Source organism: Zea mays, chromosome 3 (assembly GCF_902167145.1).
Source record: "Zea mays cultivar B73 chromosome 3, Zm-B73-REFERENCE-NAM-5.0, whole genome shotgun sequence".
Lineage (NCBI taxonomy): Eukaryota > Viridiplantae > Streptophyta > Magnoliopsida > Poales > Poaceae > Zea > Zea mays.
The window spans coordinates 164,127,299-164,146,186 of NC_050098.1; the positions used below are offsets into that span (position 1 = coordinate 164,127,299).

Below are 18,888 nucleotides of genomic sequence, written 5' to 3' on the forward strand. Positions count from 1 at the left end.
GCTACCTAGCAAGGTGGCACAAGTTGAGGCGGCTGGGCTTAACGAGGAAGAAATGGCCCTCATCATCAAGCGCTTCAAGACGGCGCTAAAAGGTCGCAAGGAGCATCCCAACAAGAGCAAGACGAAGGGAAAGCGCTCCTGCTTCAAGTGTGGTAAGACTGGTCACTTTATTGCTAACTGTCCCGATAATGATAGTGACCAGGGACAAGAGAAAAGCGGGAAGAGGGAAAAGAAAAAGGCCTACAAGAAGGCGAAGGGCGAGGCGCACCTCGGCAAAGAATGGGACTCGGATTGTTCGTCGTCCGACTCCGATGACGAAGGACTCGCCGCCTCGGCCTTCAACAAGTCGTCGCTCTTCCCCAACGAGCGCCATACTTGTCTAATGGCAAAGGAAAAGAAGGTAAATGCTAGAGAAACTCTTAAGTACTCTACTTCTAGTGATGAGGACTCTAGTGATGATGAAATTGATTACACTAGCCTGTTCAAAGGATTAGATAGAGCAAAAGTAGAAAAGATCAATGAATTGATTGATGCTCTAAATGAAAAGAATAGACTTTTAGAAAAGCAATAGGATCTTTTATATGAAGAGCATGATAAATTTGTAAGTGTGCAAAAGTCTCTTGCTTTAGAAGTTAAAAGGAATGGAATGCTTTCTTGTGAATTATCTACTTGTCATGAGACTGTGGCTAGCTTAAGAAGTATTAATGATGATTTAAATGCTAAGCTAGTAGTAGCAAACAAATCTAGTTCTTGTGTAGAGCATGTTGTGATTTGCAATAGGTGTAAGGATTTTAATGTTGATGCTTGTAGTGAACATTTAATTTCCATAACTAGATTAAATGATGAAGTGGCTAGTCTTAATGCCCAACTTAAGACTAGCAAAAATGACTTTGATAAACTAAAATTTGCAAGGGATGCCTGCACTGTTGGTAGACATCCCTCTATTAAGGATGGGCTTGGCTTTCGAAGGGAAGCCAAGAACTTAACAAGTCAAAGGGCTCCTATCTCCGTCAAGGACAAAGGGAAGGCCCCTATGACTAGTAATGCTCAAAGCAATCATGCTTTTATCTATAGTGATAGGAAATTTTCTAGAAATGCTAATAGGAGTTATAATGCTTTTGACTCACATGCCATGATTGCTTCGAGTTCCAATTTTAATGGTAGGCCTAGGAGGAATTTTGTGTCTCATGCTCCTAGGAAAGTGTATAATGGATCTACCACTGTCTTTCATACTTGCAATACTAAGTTTGTTCTTTCATGTAAACATGAAAAAGTGATTGCTAAAAAGGTGGGGGCCAAATGGAAGGGAGACAAGACTTGCATTTGGGTCCCTACGGCTATTGTAACTAACCTTGTAGGACCCAACAAGAGTTGGGTACCTAAAACCCAAGCCTAATTTGCCTTGCAGGTTTATGCATCTGGGGGCTCAAGCTGGATTATCGACAGCGGATGCACAAACCACATGACGGGGGAGAAGAAAATGTTCACCTCCTACGTCAAGAACAAAGATTCCCAAGACTCAATCATATTCGGTGACGGGAATCAAGGCAAGGTTAAAGCACTAGGAAAGATAGCTATTTCATCCGAGCATTCCATATCTAATGTGTTTCTAGTTGAATCGCTCGGGTATAACTTGTTGTCCGTTAGTCAATTATGTAATATGGGTTACAATTGCTTATTTACCAATGTAGATGTGTCTGTCTTTAGAAGGAGTGATGGTTCATTAGCTTTTAAGGGTGTACTAGACGACAAACTCTATTTAGTTTATTTTTCGAAGGAGGAGGCCGGTCTAGATGCATGCTTAATTGCTAAGACTAGCATGGGCTGGCTGTGGCATCGTCATCTAGCACATGTTGGGATGAAGAACCTTCACAAACTTCTAAAGGGAGAACATGTGTTAGGTCTAACAAATGTGTTTTTCAAAAAAGATAGACCTTGTGCAGCTTGTCAAGCAGGTAAACAGGTGGGAAGTGCTCATCACAACAAGAATGTGATGACTACATCAAGACCTCTGGAGCTACTGCATATGGACCTCTTTAGACCCGTCGCCTACCTTAGCATCGGGGGAAGTAAGTATGGTCTTGTTGTTGATGATGATTTTTCCCGCTTCACTTGGGTGTTCTTCTTGCAGGATAAATCAGAAACCCATGGGACCCTCAAGCGCTTTTTAAGGAGAGCTCAAAACAAATTTGAGCTCAATGTGAAAAAGATTAGAAGCGACAACGGGTCCGAGTTCAAGAACCTTCAAGTGGAGGAGTTTCTTGAGGAGGAAGGAATCAAGCACGAGTTCTCCGCTCCCTACACACCACAACAAAACGGTGTGGTAGAGAAGAAGAACAGGACACTCATAGACATGGCAAGGACGATGCTTGGAGAATTCAAGACGCCCGAGCGGTTTTGGTCGGAAGCCGTGAACACGACTTGTCATGCCATAAACCGGGTCTACCTTCATCACCTCCTCAAGAAGACGTCGTATGAACTTCTAACCGGTAACAAACCCAACGTTTCATATTTTCGAGTTTTTGGGAGTAAATGCTACATTCTAGTGAAGAAAGGTAGGAATTCAAAATTTGCTCCCAAAGTTGTAGAAGGGTTTTTGTTAGGTTATGACTCAAATACAAAGGCGTATAGAGTCTTCAACAAATCATCAGGTTTGGTTGAAGTCTCTATCGACGTTGTATTTGATGAAACTAATGGCTCTGCGAGAGAGCAAGTTGATCTTGATGATGTAGATGAGGATGATGTTCCAACGGACGCAATACGCACCATGGCTATTGGAGATGTGCAACCACAGGAACACAGGAGCAAGATCAATCTTCTTCATCAACGATGGTGTGTCCCCCGACTCAAGATGAAGAACAGGTTTCTCAAGAAGAGGCATGTGATCAAGGGGGAGCACAAGAAGACCAAGTTGAGGAGGAAGAAGTACCACGGGCCCCTCCAACTCAAGTTCGAGCGACGATTCAAAGGAATCATCCCGTCGACCAGATTTTGGGTGACATAAGCAAGGGAGTAACCACTCGCTCTAGATTAGCTAATTTTTGTGAGCATTACTCTTTTGTCTCTTCTATTGAGCCTTTTAGGGTAGAGGAGGCCTTGCTAGATCTGGACTGGGTGTTGGCCATGCAGGAAGAGCTCAATAACTTCAAGCGAAATGAAGTTTGGACACTGGTGCCACGTCCCAAGCAAAATGTTGTGGGAACCAAGTGGGTGTTCCGCAACAAACAGGACGAGCACGGGGTGGTGACAAGGAACAAGGCTCGACTTGTGGCAAAAGGTTATGCCCAAGTCGCAGGTTTGGACTTTGAGGAGACTTTTGCTCCTGTGGCTAGGCTAGAGTCGATTCGTATTTTGTTAGCCTATGCCGCTCACCATTCTTTCAGGTTGTTCCAAATGGACGTGAAGAGCGCTTTCCTCAACAGGCCAATCAAGGAGGAGGTGTACGTGGAGCAACCCCCTGGCTTTGAGGATGAACGGTACCCCGACCACGTGTGTAAGCTCTCTAAGGCGCTCTATGGACTTAAGCAAGCCCCAAGACCATGGTATGAATGCCTTAGAGACTTTCTAATTGCTAATGCTTTCAAGGTTGGGAAAGCTGATCCAACTCTTTTCACTAAGACTTGTGATGGTGATCTATTTGTGTGCCAAATTTATGTCGATGACATAATATTTGGTTCTACTAACCAAAAGTCTTGTGAAGAGTTTAGCAGGGTGATGACTCAGAAATTCGAGATGTCGATGATGGGCGAGTTGAACTACTTCCTTGGGTTCCAAGTGAAGCAACTCAAGGACGACACCTTGATCTCTCAAACAAAGTACACGCAAGACTTGCTCAAGCGGTTTGGGATGAAGGACGCCAAGCCCGCAAAGACTCCAATGAGAACCGATGGACATGTCGACCTCAACAAAGGAGGTAAGTCCGTTGATCAAAAGGCATACCGGTCTATGATAGGGTCTTTACTTTAATTATGTGCTAGTAGACCGGATATTATGCTTAGCGTATGCATGTGTGCTAGATTTCAATCGGACCCAAGGGAGTGTCATCTTGTGGCTGTTAAGCGAATTCTTAGATATTTAGTTGCTACGCCTTGCTTCGGGATCTAGTATCCAAAGGGGTCTACCTTTGACTTAATTGGATATTCAGACTCGGATTATGCTGGATGTAAGGTCGATAGGAAGAGTACATCAGGGACGTGCCAATTCCTAGGAAGGTCCCTGGTGTCTTGGAGTTCTAAGAAACAAACTTTCGTTGCCCTATCCACCGTTGAGGCCGAGTATGTTGCCGCAGGACAGTGTTGCGCGCAACTACTTTGGATGAGGCAAACCCTCTGGGACTTTGGCTACAATCTGAGCAAAGTCCCACTCCTATGTGACAATGAGAGTGCTATCCGCATGGCGGACAATCCTGTTGAACACAGCCGCACAAAGCACATAGACATCCGACATCACTTTTTGAGAGACCACCAGCAAAAGGGAGATATCGAAGTGTTTTATGTTAGCACCGAGAACCAGCTAGCCGATATCTTTACCAAGCCTTTAGATGAGAAGACCTTTTGCAAGCTGCATAGTGAGCTAAATGTCTTAGATTCGCGTAACTTGGATTGATATAGAGCATACATGTGTTTTATGCCTTTGATCATGTTCCATTATGCATTTTATTGTTTATTTATGGTGCTCAAGTTGTGCAAGGGATCCCCGGACCTCACAAGTCCATGTGTGAATGATACACATATTTAAGGGGAGAAATGCTACAACTTGACCCTCTGAGACTAACCGTGTGCTTGAGTTTTCTTAATTTAGTCTCAAAGGATGATTGAAAGGGAAAAGGTGAACTTGGACCATGCAAGACTTCCACTGCACTCCGATGAGAGGGTAATTTACTCCAAGTTCATCTCCATGCTCTTATTGCCTTTCTACTCTTAATTGAAGATTTTGGTGAAGCAATGGGGTTTTAGGGCCAATAATGATCCCGTTTTGGTGCTTAATGCCAAAGGGGGAGAAATTAAGGCCAAAGCAAATAGATCAGCTACCACTTGAGAATTTTGAAAATAGTAGAGTTAGAACTTTTGTTTTGTCAAAATACTCTTATGTGCAAAATGTGGCCTCTTGTGGGGAGAATATAGGATTATGGGAAAAGGGGGAGTTTTTGGCTCTTGATCAAATTTTCTCATGAAGTACCTCTCTTAATGCCTAAACAAGTGTGTTTGACTTAGAGACAGGAAATTGAGTTTGATTTTGAAAACAAACCAAGTGGTGGCAAAGAATGATCCAAATATGCCAAAATTTGAATAAAAACAATTCTTGTTCTTAATTGCATTGATGTTGCACTTCTATTTGTTGCTTTTTGATGTGTTGGCATAAATCACCAAAAAGGGGGAGATTGAAAGGGAAATGTGCCCTTGGGCCATTTCTAAAGTATTTTGGTGATTAAGTGTCCAACACAATTGCCTTAAGTTTTAATAAGTGCCATATGGTGGATGAAGTGCAAATCAACACAAAGGTATGATTCTAGACTTAGTACATTGGTTTTTGTGCACTAACATATTTGTCTAAGTGCTAGAATCAGAGAAAATACAAAAGGAAAAAGACTTGGCTGGAGCAGCCAAGACTCTGCGCAGTATGGGTGCACCGGACTGTCCGGTGGTGCACCGGACAGTGTCCGGTGTGCCAGGCTGGCGTCTGGTCAACTGGCCGCTCTCGGGAATTCGTCGGTGGCGTATGGCTAAAATTCACCGGACTATCTGGTGAGCCAACGGTCGGCCGCGTAATCCGCGCGTGACGCGTGGCCGAGCCAACGGTCTAATGGGGGCACCGGACCGTCCGGTGCGCCAACAGCTCCATTTCTGCAACGGTCGACTGAGCTATTTTTGGAAGGCAATTTGCACCGGACTGTGAACAGTGCTTGTCCGGTGGTGCACCGGACTGTCCGGTGCGCCACCCAACGGAAGGCAAGAATTGCCTTCCTGGAATGCCTCCAACGGCTCCTAGCTGCCTTGGGGCTATAAAAGGGACCCCTAGGCGCATGGAGGAGTACACCAAGCATTCTTTGATCATCTCTAAGCACCAAGACTTCATTCTAGCGCATTTGATTCGTTGTGATAGCAATTTGAGCTCATCTTGAGTTGAGAACTCCGTGTGTGAACTTAGAGCTCAAGTTGTGACTAGTGTGCGTGTTTGTGCTCTTGCTTTGAGTCTTGTGTGTGTTGCTTTTCCCTCCCTTACATCCGTGCTTCTTTGTGATCATCAAATTGTAAGGGCGAGAGGCTCCAAGTTGTGGAGATTCCTCGCAAACGAGATATAGTGAAAGAAAGAAAAACATCGTGGTATTCAAGTTGATCATTAGATCACTTGAAAGGGGTTGAGTGCAACCCTCGTCCATTGGGACGCCACAACGTGGAGGTAGACAAGTGTTGTACTTGTCGAACCACGGGATAACTCGCGTGTCTCTTGTGATTGCTTTTTGTGTGATTGTTGTGATTCGCAAGAGCTCGCTTTATAGTCACTTGGTATTATCTCTCTAACACTTAACCAAGTTTTGTGGCTATAAGTGTTAAGTTTTTACAGGATCACCTATTCACCCCCCTCTAGGTGCTCTCACTTGCACAACTTGAGCACCATCAATAAGCAACAAGTTACATAAATGCATGAAGTAGCATGATCAAAGGCGTAGAACACATGTATGCTATCGATCAATCCAAGTTGCGCGAATCTAAGACATTTAGCTCACTACGCAACCTGCAAAAGGTTTTCTCATCTAACGGCTTGGTAAAGATATCGGCTAGCTGGTTCTCGGTGCTAACATGGTACACTTCGATATCTCCCTTTTGCTGGTGGTCCCTCAGAAAGTGATGCCGGATGTCTATGTGCTTAGTGCGACTGTGTTCAATAGGATTATCAGCCATGCAGATTGCACTATCATTGTCACATAGGAGTGGGACTTTACTCAGATTGTAGCCAAAGTCCCTGAAGGTTTGCCTCATCCAAAGTAGTTGCGCGCAACACTGTCCTGTGGCAACATACTCGACCTCAGCGGTGGATAGGGCAAAAGATGTTTGTTTCTTTGAACTCCAAGACACCAGGGACCTTCCTAGGAATTGACACGTCCCTGATGTACTCTTCCTATCAACCTTGCATCCAGCATAATCGGAGTCAGAATATCCAATTAAGTCAAAGGTAGACCCCTTTGGATACCAGATCCTGAAGCAAGGCGTAGCAACTAAATACCTAAGAATTCGCTTAACGGCCACAAGGTGACATTCCTTGGGGTCGGATTGAAATCTAGCACACATGCATACACTAAGCATAATGTCCGGTCTACTAGCACATAAATAAAGCAAGGAACCTATCATAGACCGGTATGCCTTTTGATCAACGGACTTACCTCCTTTGTTGAGGTCCACATGCCTGTCGATTCCCATCGGTGTCTTTGTGGGCTTTGCGCCCTTCATCCCAAACCTCTTGAGAAGGTCTTGAGTGTACTTCGTTTGGGAGAGGAAGGTGCCATCCTTGAGTTGCTTCACTTGGAACCCAAGGAAGTAGGTCAACTCGCCCATCATCGACATCTCAAACTTTTGAGTCATCACCCTGCTAAACTCCTCACAAGAATTTTGGTTAGAAGAACCAAATATTATATCATCGACATAAATTTGGCACACAAAAAGGTCACCATCACAAGTCTTAGTGAAAAGAGTGGGATCGGCTTTCCCAACCTTGAAAGCATTAGCAATTAAGAAATCTCTTAGGCATTCATACCATGCTCTTGGGGCTTGCTTAAGTCCATAGAGCGCCTTAGAGAGCTTACACACATGGTCGGGGTACCTATCATCCTCAAAGCCAGGGGGTTGTTCCACATACACCTCCTCCTTGATTGGCCCATTGAGGAAAGCGCTCTTCACATCCATTTGAAACAACCTGAAAGAGTGGTGAGCAGCATAGGCTAATAATATTCGAATAGACTCTAGCCTAGCCACAGGAGCAAAAGTCTCCTCGAAATCCAAACCTGTGACTTGGGCATAACCTTTTGCCACAAGTCGAGCCTTGTTTCTTGTCACCACCCCATGCTCGTCTTGCTTGTTGCGGAACACCCACTTGGTTCCCACAACATTTTGCTTGGGACGTGGCACCAGGCTCCAAACTTCATTCCTCTTGAAGTTGTTGAGCTCTTCCTGCATGGCCAACACCCAGTCCGGATCTTGCAAGGCCTCTTCTACCCTGAAAGGCTCAATAGAAGAGACAAACGAGTAATGCTCACAAAAATTAGTTAAACGTGAGCGAGTTGTTACTCCCTTGCTTTTGTCACCCAGAATCTGATCGATGGGGTGATTTCTTTGGATCATCGCTCAGACTTGAGTTAGAGGGGCCAGTGGTGCTTCTTCCTCCAAAACTTGTTCTTCTTGTGCTCCCCCTTGATCACATGCCTCTTCTCGAGGAACCTGTCCATCATCTTGAGTTGGGGGATGCACCATTGTTGACGAAGAAGGTTGATCTTGCTCTTGTTGTTCCTGTGGTCGCACATCTCCAATCGCCATGGTGCGTATTGCGGTCGTTGGAACATCGTCTTCATCTATGTCATCAAGATCAACTTGCTCTCTTGGAGAGCCATTAGTCTCATCAAATACAACGTCGCTAGAGACTTTAACCAAACCCGATGATTTGTTGAAGACCCTATACGCCTTTGTATTTGAGTCATATCCTAGTAAAAACCCTTCTACAGCTTTGGGAGCAAATTTAGAATGTCTACCTTTCTTCACCAAAATGTAGCATTTGCTCCCAAATACACGAAAGTAAGAGACATTGGGTTTGTTACCGGTAAGAAGTTCGTAGGAGGTCTTCTTGAGGAGGTGATGCAGATATAGCCGATTTATGGCGTGGCAGGTTGTGTTCACAGCTTCCGACCAAAACCACTCGGGTGTCTTGAACTCTCCAAGCATTGTCCTCGCCATGTCGATAAGTGTCATGTTCTTCCTCTCTACCACACCGTTTTGTTGTGGTGTGTAGGGAGCGGAGAACTCGTTCTTGACGCCTTCCTCCTCAAGATACTCCTCCACTTGCATATTCTTGAACTCGGACCCGTTGTCGCTTCTTATCTTTTTCACCTTTAGCTCAAATTCGTTTTGAGCCCTCGTTAGAAAGCGCTTTAGGGTCCCTTGGGTTTCTGATTTATCCTACAAAAAGAACCCTAAGTGAAGCGGGAAAAATCATCAACAATTACTAGACTATACTTACTTCCCCCGATGCTAAGGTAGGCAACGGGTCGAAGAGGTCCATGTGAAGAAGCTCCAGTGGTCTTGATGTTGTCATCACATTCTTGTTGTGATGAGTGCTTCCCACCTGTTTCCCTGCCTGACAAGCTGCACAAGGTCTATCTTTTTCGAAACATACATTGGTTAGTCCTAACACATGTTCTCCCTTTAGAAGTTTATAAAGGTTCTTCATCCCAACATGTGCTAGACGGCGATGCCACAGCCAGCCCATACTAGTCTTAGCTATTAAGCATGCATCTAGATCGGCCTCCTGTTTCGAAAAATCAACTAAGTAGAGTTTGTCGTCTAATACACCCTTAAATGCTAATGAACCATCACTCCTTCTAAAGACAGAAACATCAAAATTTGTAAATAAACAATTGTACCCCATGTGGCATAATTGACTTACAGACGGGAGGTTGTACTCGAGTGATTCAACTAAGAACACATTGGATATAGAATGCTCGGATGAAATGGCTATCTTACCCAATCCTTTAACGTTGCCTTGGTTCCCATCTCCAAAGATGATTGAATCCTAGGAATCCTTGTTCTTGACGTAGGAGGTGAACATCTTCTTCTCCCCCGTCATATGGTTTGTGCATCCGCTGTCGATAATCCAGCTTGAGCCCCTGGATGCATAAACCTGCAAGGCAATTTACACTTGGGTTTTAGGTACCCTACTCTTGTTGGGTCCTACAAGGTTAGTCACAATAGCCTTTGGAACCCAAATACAAGTCTTGTCTCCCTTGCATTTGGATCCCAACTTTCTAGCAACTACTTTTTCATCCTTACATAAGAGCGCAAATGAAGTATTGCAAGCATGGTAAATAGTGGAAGGTTCATTACACACTCTCCTAGACACATGATGCACAACATGACTTCTTCTAGGCCTACTTCTACCATGCACAAAAGTAGAGCTAGAGGCAAACATAGCATGTGAATCAAAAGCATTATGATCATAATTCCTATGAACATTCCTATAATATTTTCTATCATAAATGTAGGCATGACACTTTTGAGAGCTACTAGCCATAGGAGCCTTCCCTTTCTCCTTGTTGAGAACGGGAGCCTTTTGGCTTGTTAAGTTCTTGGTTTCCTTTTGAAAACCAAGTCCATCCTTAATAGAAGGGTGTCTACCAATTGTGTAGGCATCCCTAGCAAATTTTAATTTATCAAAATCAAATTTGCAAGTCTTAAGTTGAGCATTAAGAGTTGCCACCTCATCATTTAATTTGGTGATAGAAATAAGGTGTTCATCACAAGCATCAATATTAAAATCCTTACATCTATCACAAATTACAACATGCTCTTCACAAGAACTAGATTTATTAACTCCTAGTTTAGTAGTTAATTCATCATTTAAACTCTTTAAACTAGACATAGTTTCATGGCAAGCAGATAATTAGGAAGATAGCATTTCATTCCTCTTAATCTCTAAGGCAAGAGATTTTTGCACACTAACAAATTTATCATGCTCCTCATATAAGATATCCTCTTGTTTTTCTAACAATCTATTCTTTTCATTTAAAGCATCAATTAATTCATTGATTTTATCTACTTTAGCTCTATCTAAACCCTTAAATAAATCAGTATAATCTACTTCATCATCACTAGAATCATCATCGCTAGAAGTAGTGTACTTAGGGGTATCTCGAACACTTACCTTCTTCTCCTTGGCCATGAGGCAAGTGTGGCGTTCGTTGGGGAAGAGCGAAGACTTGTCGAAGGCCGAGGCTGCCAGTCCTTCATCGTCGGAGTCGGATGAAGAGCAGTCTGAATCCTATTCTTTGCCAAGGTGTGCCTCACCCTTCGCCTTCTTATACACCTTCTTCTTCTCCCTATTCCCATGCTTTTCTTGTTCCTGGTCATTATCATTATCGGGACATTATGCTATAAAATGACCAGTCTTACCGCATTTGGAACAGGAGCGCTTCCCCTTTGCTTTGTTCTTGTTAGGGTACTCCTTGCATCCTTTTAGTGCGGTCTTGAAGCGTTTGATGATTAGGGCCATCTCATCTTCATTTAGCCCGGCAGCCTCAACTTGTGCCACCTTGCTTGGTAGCGCCTCCCTGCTGCTTGTTGCTTTGAGAGCAACGGGTTGAGGCTCGTAGACGCATAGAGGGCCATTAAGAGCATCATCCACGTATCGCTCTTCCTTTACCATCATACGCCCGCTCACGAATTTTCCGAGTATCTCCTCGGGCGTCATTTTAGTGTACCTGGGATTTTCACGAATAAGGTTTACAAGATGGGGGTCAATTACCGTGAATGACCTTAGCATAAGTCGGACGCCGTCGTGCTCCGTCCATCTTGTGCTTTCATAGCTTCTAATTTTGTTGACCAGGATCTTGAGCCTGCTGTAGGTCTGTGTTGGCTCCTCTCCCCTGATCATCGCAAATCTCCCTAGCTTGCCTTCCACCAACTCCATTTTGGTGATCATGGTGGCATCGTTTCCCTCATGAGATATCTTGAGGGTGTCCCAGATTTGCTTGGCGTTGTCCAAGCCGCTCACCTTGTTGTACTCATCCCTGCACAAAGATGCTAGCAAAACATTGGTAGCTTGTGCATTCTTATGAATTTGCTCATTTATGAAAACGGGGTTGTCAGTATTATCAAAATGCATTCCGTTTTCAACAATCTCCCAAATACTAGGATGGAGAGAAAATAGGTGACTACGCATTTTGTGACTCCAAAATGAGTAGTCTTCTCCATCAAAGTGCGGAGGTTTCCCAAGTGGAATTGATAGTAAATGAGCATTAGAATTGAATGGAATACAGGAATAATCAAATGAATAATTTTGATTAGCTGTTTTCTTTTTCGATGATGAGTCGTCGTCTCTTGGTGAAGATGAAGAGGCATCGCTGTCGTAGTAGACGATTTTCTTGATGCGCCTCTTCTTCCCAATCCTCTTCTTGTGACTTGAGTCTGAGTTGTAGGCTTGTCGTCTCTAGGCTCATTGAGGAAGGACTCCTTCTCCTTGTCATTGACCACCATCCCCTTTCCCTTAGGATCCATCTCTTCGGGCGATTAGTCCCTTACGTGAAGAGAACGGCTCCGATACCAATTGAGAGCACCTAGAGGGGGGTGAATAGGTGATCCTGTAAAAATCAAATACTAATAGCCACAAAACTTAGTTATAAGTGTTAGTATGGCTAAGTAGTTTGAAACGAGCTCTTACAAACACAAATAATCATAGAGAGGAGCAACACAAGAGACATGCGATTTTATCCCGTGGTTCAGCCAAGTAACACTTGCCTACTTCCATGTTGTGGCGTCCCAATGGACGAGGGTTGCACTCAACCCCTTTCAAGTGTTCCAATGATCAACTTGAATACCACGACTTTCTTGCTTATAGTCTTCTTCCCATTTGCGAGGAATCTCCACAAGTTGGAGCCTCTCGCCCTTACAAGATTGATCACAAAGAACGCACAAGAGTAAGGTTGGGAAGAGCAACACACACAAGACTAAAATACGCAGCACAACCACACACACAAGTCACGACTTGAGCTTGAAATGCAACACACGGAGTTCACAACTCAAATGGAGCTCAAAATGCAAACACAAAGAATCAAATGCGTGAAGTTGGAATCTTGGAGTCTTAGGATGCTTAGTGAATGCTTAGGTAGCTCCTCCATGCGCCTAGGGGTCCCTTTTATAGCCCCAAGGCAGCTAGGAGCCGTTGAAGATCAACAAGGAAGGTTATCCTTGTCTTCTGTCGAGTGGCGCACCGGACAGTCACTATAAACGGTCCGGTGCCGATCTCCTTCCTTTTCTGGTGCAGACGACCGTTGCAGCTCCGGGCTGGTTGGCGCACCGGACAGTCCGGTGCCCCCTGCCGACCGTTGGCGCGGGCCACGCGTCGCGCGCGAATTGCGCGGCCGACCGTTGCGCTGGTGACCATTGGCTCACCGGACAGTCCGGTAAATTATAGTCGTACGCCGCCAAACTTTTCTCGAGAGCGGCCTGTTCACCGGAGACCAGCCTACACCATCGGACAGTCTGGTGTGCCAGACTGAGCTAAGTTTTGGCTGCACCGAGCCAAGTCTTTTTGGTTTCTTTTCTTCCTGTTTCTAGTACTTAGACAAAATATGTTAGTACTCGAAACAATGTACTAAGTCTAGAAACGTACCTTGTAATATGATTTGCACTTCTCTCTTCATTTAGCACATAAGAACCTAATTAAATGTGTTTGTGTACTTAATCACCAAAACATAATAGAAATTGCCCAAGGGCACATTTCCCTTTCAAAAATCCTTCTAGTATTTCTTGAGGTAAAATCTTCGATTAGATCTTCGTACTTAATCTGCTCCAACAGATCACTTTCAATTTCTAGTATTTCTTGTGTCATGGTAGAATGCAAATAGGTTTTGACCAACTTGAGTTTAGAAAAACTCTTTCCGCAGATGCAACGGTTACAGGAACTGTTAACAAAATTCGGTATGCAATAACAATATTGGAAAACACCCTAAATGTTTCACATGCTTCAAAATGTCAAGAGGGCCCATAGATTCCTTAATTAAATCTCGGATGAGTTTTAACTCCACAAACAATTCTTTTCCTTCAATATCTGAATGTTCTCCACTTTTGAGTGTAGCCTCAAGATTCATAGAACAAGAAAATAATCTCTTATCATCCAAAGAGCGCAACTTATATGAAGTAAACAAGAAACCAAAAGTCTTTTCATACCCCTGGTATTGTTCAAAGGCCTGTTTGGAAGCCTGCCCCGGGCGCCACACCGCGTCACACTTCGAACGCCGCGGGTGTGGCGCCCGAATCGGCCGCCACACCGCGTCACACTTCAAACGCCGCGGGTGTGGCGCCCGAATCGGCCGCCACACCTTAGGCGTGGTGCGGCGCCGTAGGTGCCTGTCCAAACAGCCCCCAAATCTTCTAGTCAGTGACGTGATCGCTTGATCAACAATAGCAAGAAAATAAGTTACCCTAAATGATTCTTGTGCAGATTGTGAAGCAATAAAAGTATCTTCAGGGGTCTCATCTAAGCAATATAGTTACCCTAAATGATTCTTGTGTAGATTGGATCAAATATATCATGTTGAAGGCTGAGAGCATAGAGCCGATTAAAAAAGTTGAAAGAACTTGCCTGGCGTGCTTGCTAGTTAATTCAGAGCAAAGCAACTTGGACTTGGCTTCACGCGGGAGACAGGGTGATGATGCTGTAGCCTGTACACGTTGCTGCCGGTGATTCTCTTCAACGGCGATGTCGGCGCTGCCGCTGGTGATGGCAGGGCGACAGGGATGTTTTGCGATGGAAGCCAAAGGGGCAGGTACGCGGCCGCGTGTTTCTTTGCCTTCCTATGGAAGCCACCAACCGAGAGAGGCTAGACTAGTTAGAATCGGATGGGATATGGGCTGACTGAGCTGCTAGTATACAATACATATACGTGAAATGGAGGCCTCCAAAAAATAGGGGCCCTGTGCGGTCGCCCATTTTAGCCCTCCTAAGCGACGGGGCTGCTTCATCCTCCGCGCAGCTACCACCAATCACAATTGCAAGGTGACAGAAATGTATAATCACAATTAATCCTAAAAAAATATTAAAATTTTCAGGATTAATTGTGATTATGTAATCATGATTTTAACCTTTTATTTTTTAATCACTCATTCTGATATTCACTAATAGTGTTAGGGTAAATGACAACTTCGTTTTCAAAACACAGGGGTAGAATCACAAAGTTGGAAAATGATGGATAAAATCATAATTGTAAGATAAGAGAAAGACATAATCATAATTAACCCTAATTATTATAGGTATGAAGAATGTGGCGATTCTACCAAAAATAATAATAGAATAGATACATGACCCGACTCTCCTAAACTAAATATACGTTGATCCCGCCCGCGTACCTACTCGTGCTAAACAATCGTATCCATTCCTTCACAATGTCGCAGCCTCTCAGTCTCAGGCCATGGAGAAGTTTGCAGCCCAGCAAGAAAGTGGACGTCTCCAACCCTATCAAAAATGGGCCTTACAATGCGGCAGGGCCAGGAGCCCACAGAGAAGCGGTTCCAACCCAAAATACGTACGGTCGTCTGTTGGACGGCACTGGTGAAGTCGAAGTCTCGAAGGTTCCAGCGAGCGACTGTGTCGAGCAGGAGAGAGCGCGATGGGGAAGATGCGGCAGCTGATCTGCCTCGTGGCCGCCGTCGCCGCCGCGGCCATCCTCCTGACAGGTGACGCAGGGTCTTTACCTCTAAACTCGATCGCCTTGTCAGAGCCGTCCGCCCCTCACAGCCTTGCTCCTTCCCGTTTGCCTTGACGTGCTCTCCTTTTGAAACCATTGCTTGTGATTTGTATGCAGCGTCGGCCAAGAAGTCCGGCGACGTCACCGAGCTTCAGATCGGCGTCAAGGTCTGTGCTCCGTAACCGCGGTCAACTCTCCTCGCCAGTTTAATTGTTTGCTGTCTTCGCGGATTCTGGCGGATCTTGGATTCGCCGGTTTCTTCATTTAGCAAAAAATATTTTGTGAATTAGTGCCTTCGAAAAAGTCTGTAGACTCCCATTTCGTGGGCGTCAGTTGAAATCTCTTAGTAAAGGATGGCAGAGTTCAAACTCAGAAAGGGGTCGGCTTCGATGATTCTAGTATATCGAGCTACACACGGATCTGCGACTGCAAAATCTGTAGCCTTTTCTTCCCCTTTAACGCAACATTCTTGAGTCATCGAATGAGTTTCACTTGAATTTTATATGTGTCACTCAAAGATGAATACAGGAAACGATTGTGGTACTGTTCTGCTAGTCAAATTCATGTAGTCGATGCTCAAACAGTCAATCTAGAAGAGGTCTAATCTAAAATTTCCTCGGCTAGCCTGTGTTAAAGATGGTCTCCCTGCATATTGCTACCTCTGGAAAAGAACTTTATCGGACTAGTACCTTATATCAAGATTCTAGACCACGCTGGGTGATGGTTGATGGCCTCCGGTCACAGTTGGTCCTCTTAAGGGATAACCATTGTAATGCTGCTGAAGTTGTCTGTTTAGGGCCTTCTCCAAAGGATATATATACCCTCTGTTATGGGTTATCGCTTCCCCTTCAGGCCTTGTTTGGGTACTCTAGTATTCACCCCAATCCACATTTGTTGAGGTGGATTAGGGTGTAAATTAGGGGTGAATACTAGAGTACCCAAACAATGCCTCAAAGTTCAAAGTTCAAACAGAAAACTAAGAATCATTGGATCATGATAGTGAGAAATATAATATTTGGTTACAATCCAACGTGTTAGTTAGGGATTGTGATAGTGGAGAACTGCATGTCATCAGCTTCTGCTTATTGTTACACAATTACCGTACAATGAAACAATGAGAACAGGCTGTGGTTTTCTTGTTATTACATTTTGAAAGGAGGTATCCTTTTGTTCTGTGTGGCATTGATTTTTCTCTTGCTTGTCTTCCTTTCAGTACAAGCCTGAGTCATGTACGCTGCAAGCACACAAAGGAGACAAAATTAAGGTTCACTATCGTGTAAGTACCTGATCTGTATGCTTTTTTAGCCTTGCTCTATTTTCCACATTGACTTTTTTTTTGTTCAGTGATGTAGCCCTGTAAGGGATTTGCTCATGGGTGCTATAGATATGCCTTAACTCACACAGTTAATATAGTCACGCAAAAGAACTGTGCTATTTGCTTGGGAGTATGATCTTTATAGATTCATAATATCTTGTCTCATATATGGTTTTGCCTTTTTCATGTTCGATTAAAAAGCACTCCTCGTCGATACTTTACCTGCAGTGTCTCTTTCCTCTTTTTAACTCTCTTTGTTATTTAGCTGAAAGGCTTGATATGCTGCAGGGGACACTCACTGATGGATCAGTTTTCGATTCTAGCTATGACAGAGGTGACCCGTTTGAATTCACTCTTGGAAATGGCCAAGTGATAAAAGGTTACTGTCCTTTCCTATAGCCACAATAAAGTTTCCATGTTTATCTGTGGTCCAGTGTCCATACTAAACTGTACTGGGATATAATATAAGCATACGTCACCCAAAAAAAAATGGATGAAATGGCATATGCCATTTATATGACACGCAACCTTAAATCCGCCAACTGACTCTGTCGTTTCCATCTGTAGGTTGGGACCAAGGATTGCTCGGTATGTGCGTGGGTGAAAAGAGGAAGCTAAAGATACCTGCAAAGATGGGTTATGGTGAGCGAGGCTCCCCACCAAAGATTCCAGGTATGGCTGATGATTTGTCTGCTTGCATGCTGGTTTCCATGTGACGAAATGAATCCTGTAGATTCTCTCTTCTTTAGCGTAGCCATTTTACCTCATCCCTGAAGCCGCAATTCACAGTCTCTTCCATGGACTTTAAAGCCGTGTGCTCCTAGGGATTTTTTTTTTGATAAAGCTAACAGGAAGTTATGTACGTGCTCAATAAATAGGTGGAGCAACTCTGATCTTCGACACGGAGCTTATCGCCGTCAACGGGAAGACATCCGGCGGTGCAAAGGCAGAGAGTGACAGTGAGCTCTGATACAATGCATTGGAGAGTTTCAAAGCTCGGGGGGGAATAGTAGCAGCGTCGCATAGTTCATTAGGTGAAAGGGTTGCTGTTTCCTCCACATAGCAGTTTATGCTATAGAGATGTCACAGAAACAAGTCAGGTTTTGCCCGATGGTCGAACAGTTTCCTTTCCATCTTATGAAAACTCGAATTTGTCTATAAAGCTACCATGGTCTTCAACATTGCAGCCCGTTTAAACTGTCGTTACATCGATCCATGGCTTGGAGAGAGAGAGAAAAATCAAAATGTAGTGGGCGTTGCCAGCCAGCCTTTGCTTTTCCCTGATGTCTGTAGCTCTGCCTTCTGCTGTTTGCCGTGCGCAGAAGAATGTGTACTAGCTCTGCCTTCTGCCAGAAACATTATCACAAGCTGCTGAGCTGAGACGTGAACTGGCTCAAAGTTCTCAGATTCACAGAACCCGTGGTGACGACTGGCTGTGCGGCGCAGAGGTCGAGCAGCTTGTGTTGGGATCTCATGCGGTTTGTCTTCGGCGCAAAGGAATATAAGTTGCTGCGTCCGCTGCAGGAAGTAAAAGGCGTGATGAGCCGAACATGTTCGTCAGCTCAGGAATTGCAGTTCTCGCTGGCTGGACGCGATGACGAGGGATAACACTAGTCGCTATAAAACTCAAAAGGCAGAATGGGTGCTGTCGCCTGCCTGACGCGCCATGCTCTCGACTGTTCGTGGTGCGTTCATCTTTTGACCTCAGCATACACGCACTGCACACGCACACAGCAGGTTGAAGTCCGTGCCGCCAAGCGCCTGCACCAGTGCCGTCTGAACGTGTCGATGGAGCACAACAACGGAGCCGTCTGAAAAAGAAAAAGGTGTTGAGGTTGGCGAGCCTGAAGAACCGACGGGGGCATGCATCCGCTTTGACCAATTTCTACGTGAAGGACGCCGAGAGTCGTGCATCAGTGCATGCATGCACGGACGCCGCCGTCTCGTCTCTTCAGGCTTGACACCCGCGCAGGCTTTGCTTGCTTGCGCTTCAGTCTCGGGTTTCACACTCACACGATCGACGGCCACATGTGATGAGTCAAAGCTGGTAGCTGGTAGCGCCATCGGCCTGGGTCGGGAGCTCCACGGATTTGACGTGCTTGCGCGCATGAGCGCAGACACCTTTCTC

General features: G+C 44.7%; 1 protein-coding gene across 1 annotated transcript; it reads left to right on the forward strand.

The window, feature by feature from the left end:
- Positions 1-15,314: 15,314 nt before the first annotated feature.
- Positions 15,315-17,904, forward strand: LOC100285758 (uncharacterized). Its single transcript, NM_001158648.2, has 6 exons — positions 15,315-15,434; positions 15,563-15,612; positions 16,659-16,721; positions 17,049-17,139; positions 17,328-17,432; positions 17,639-17,904. The coding sequence occupies exons 1-6, from the start codon at positions 15,368-15,370 to the stop codon at positions 17,728-17,730; spliced, it is 468 nt and encodes a 155-aa protein (NP_001152120.1). The 5' UTR covers positions 15,315-15,367; the 3' UTR covers positions 17,731-17,904.
- The last annotated feature ends 984 nt before the right edge of the window (positions 17,905-18,888 follow it).

Excerpts from the sequence above, each read along its gene's own strand:
- LOC100285758 (NM_001158648.2), top strand. The coding sequence starts at position 15,368 with ATGGGGAAGATGCGGCAGCTGATCTGCCTCGTGGCCGCCGTCGCCGCC. Across the intron at positions 16,722-17,048 it reads AAATTAAGGTTCACTATCGT|GGGACACTCACTGATGGATC; the intron begins GTAAGTACCTGA and ends GATATGCTGCAG. Across the intron at positions 17,140-17,327 it reads AAATGGCCAAGTGATAAAAG|GTTGGGACCAAGGATTGCTC; the intron begins GTTACTGTCCTT and ends TTCCATCTGTAG.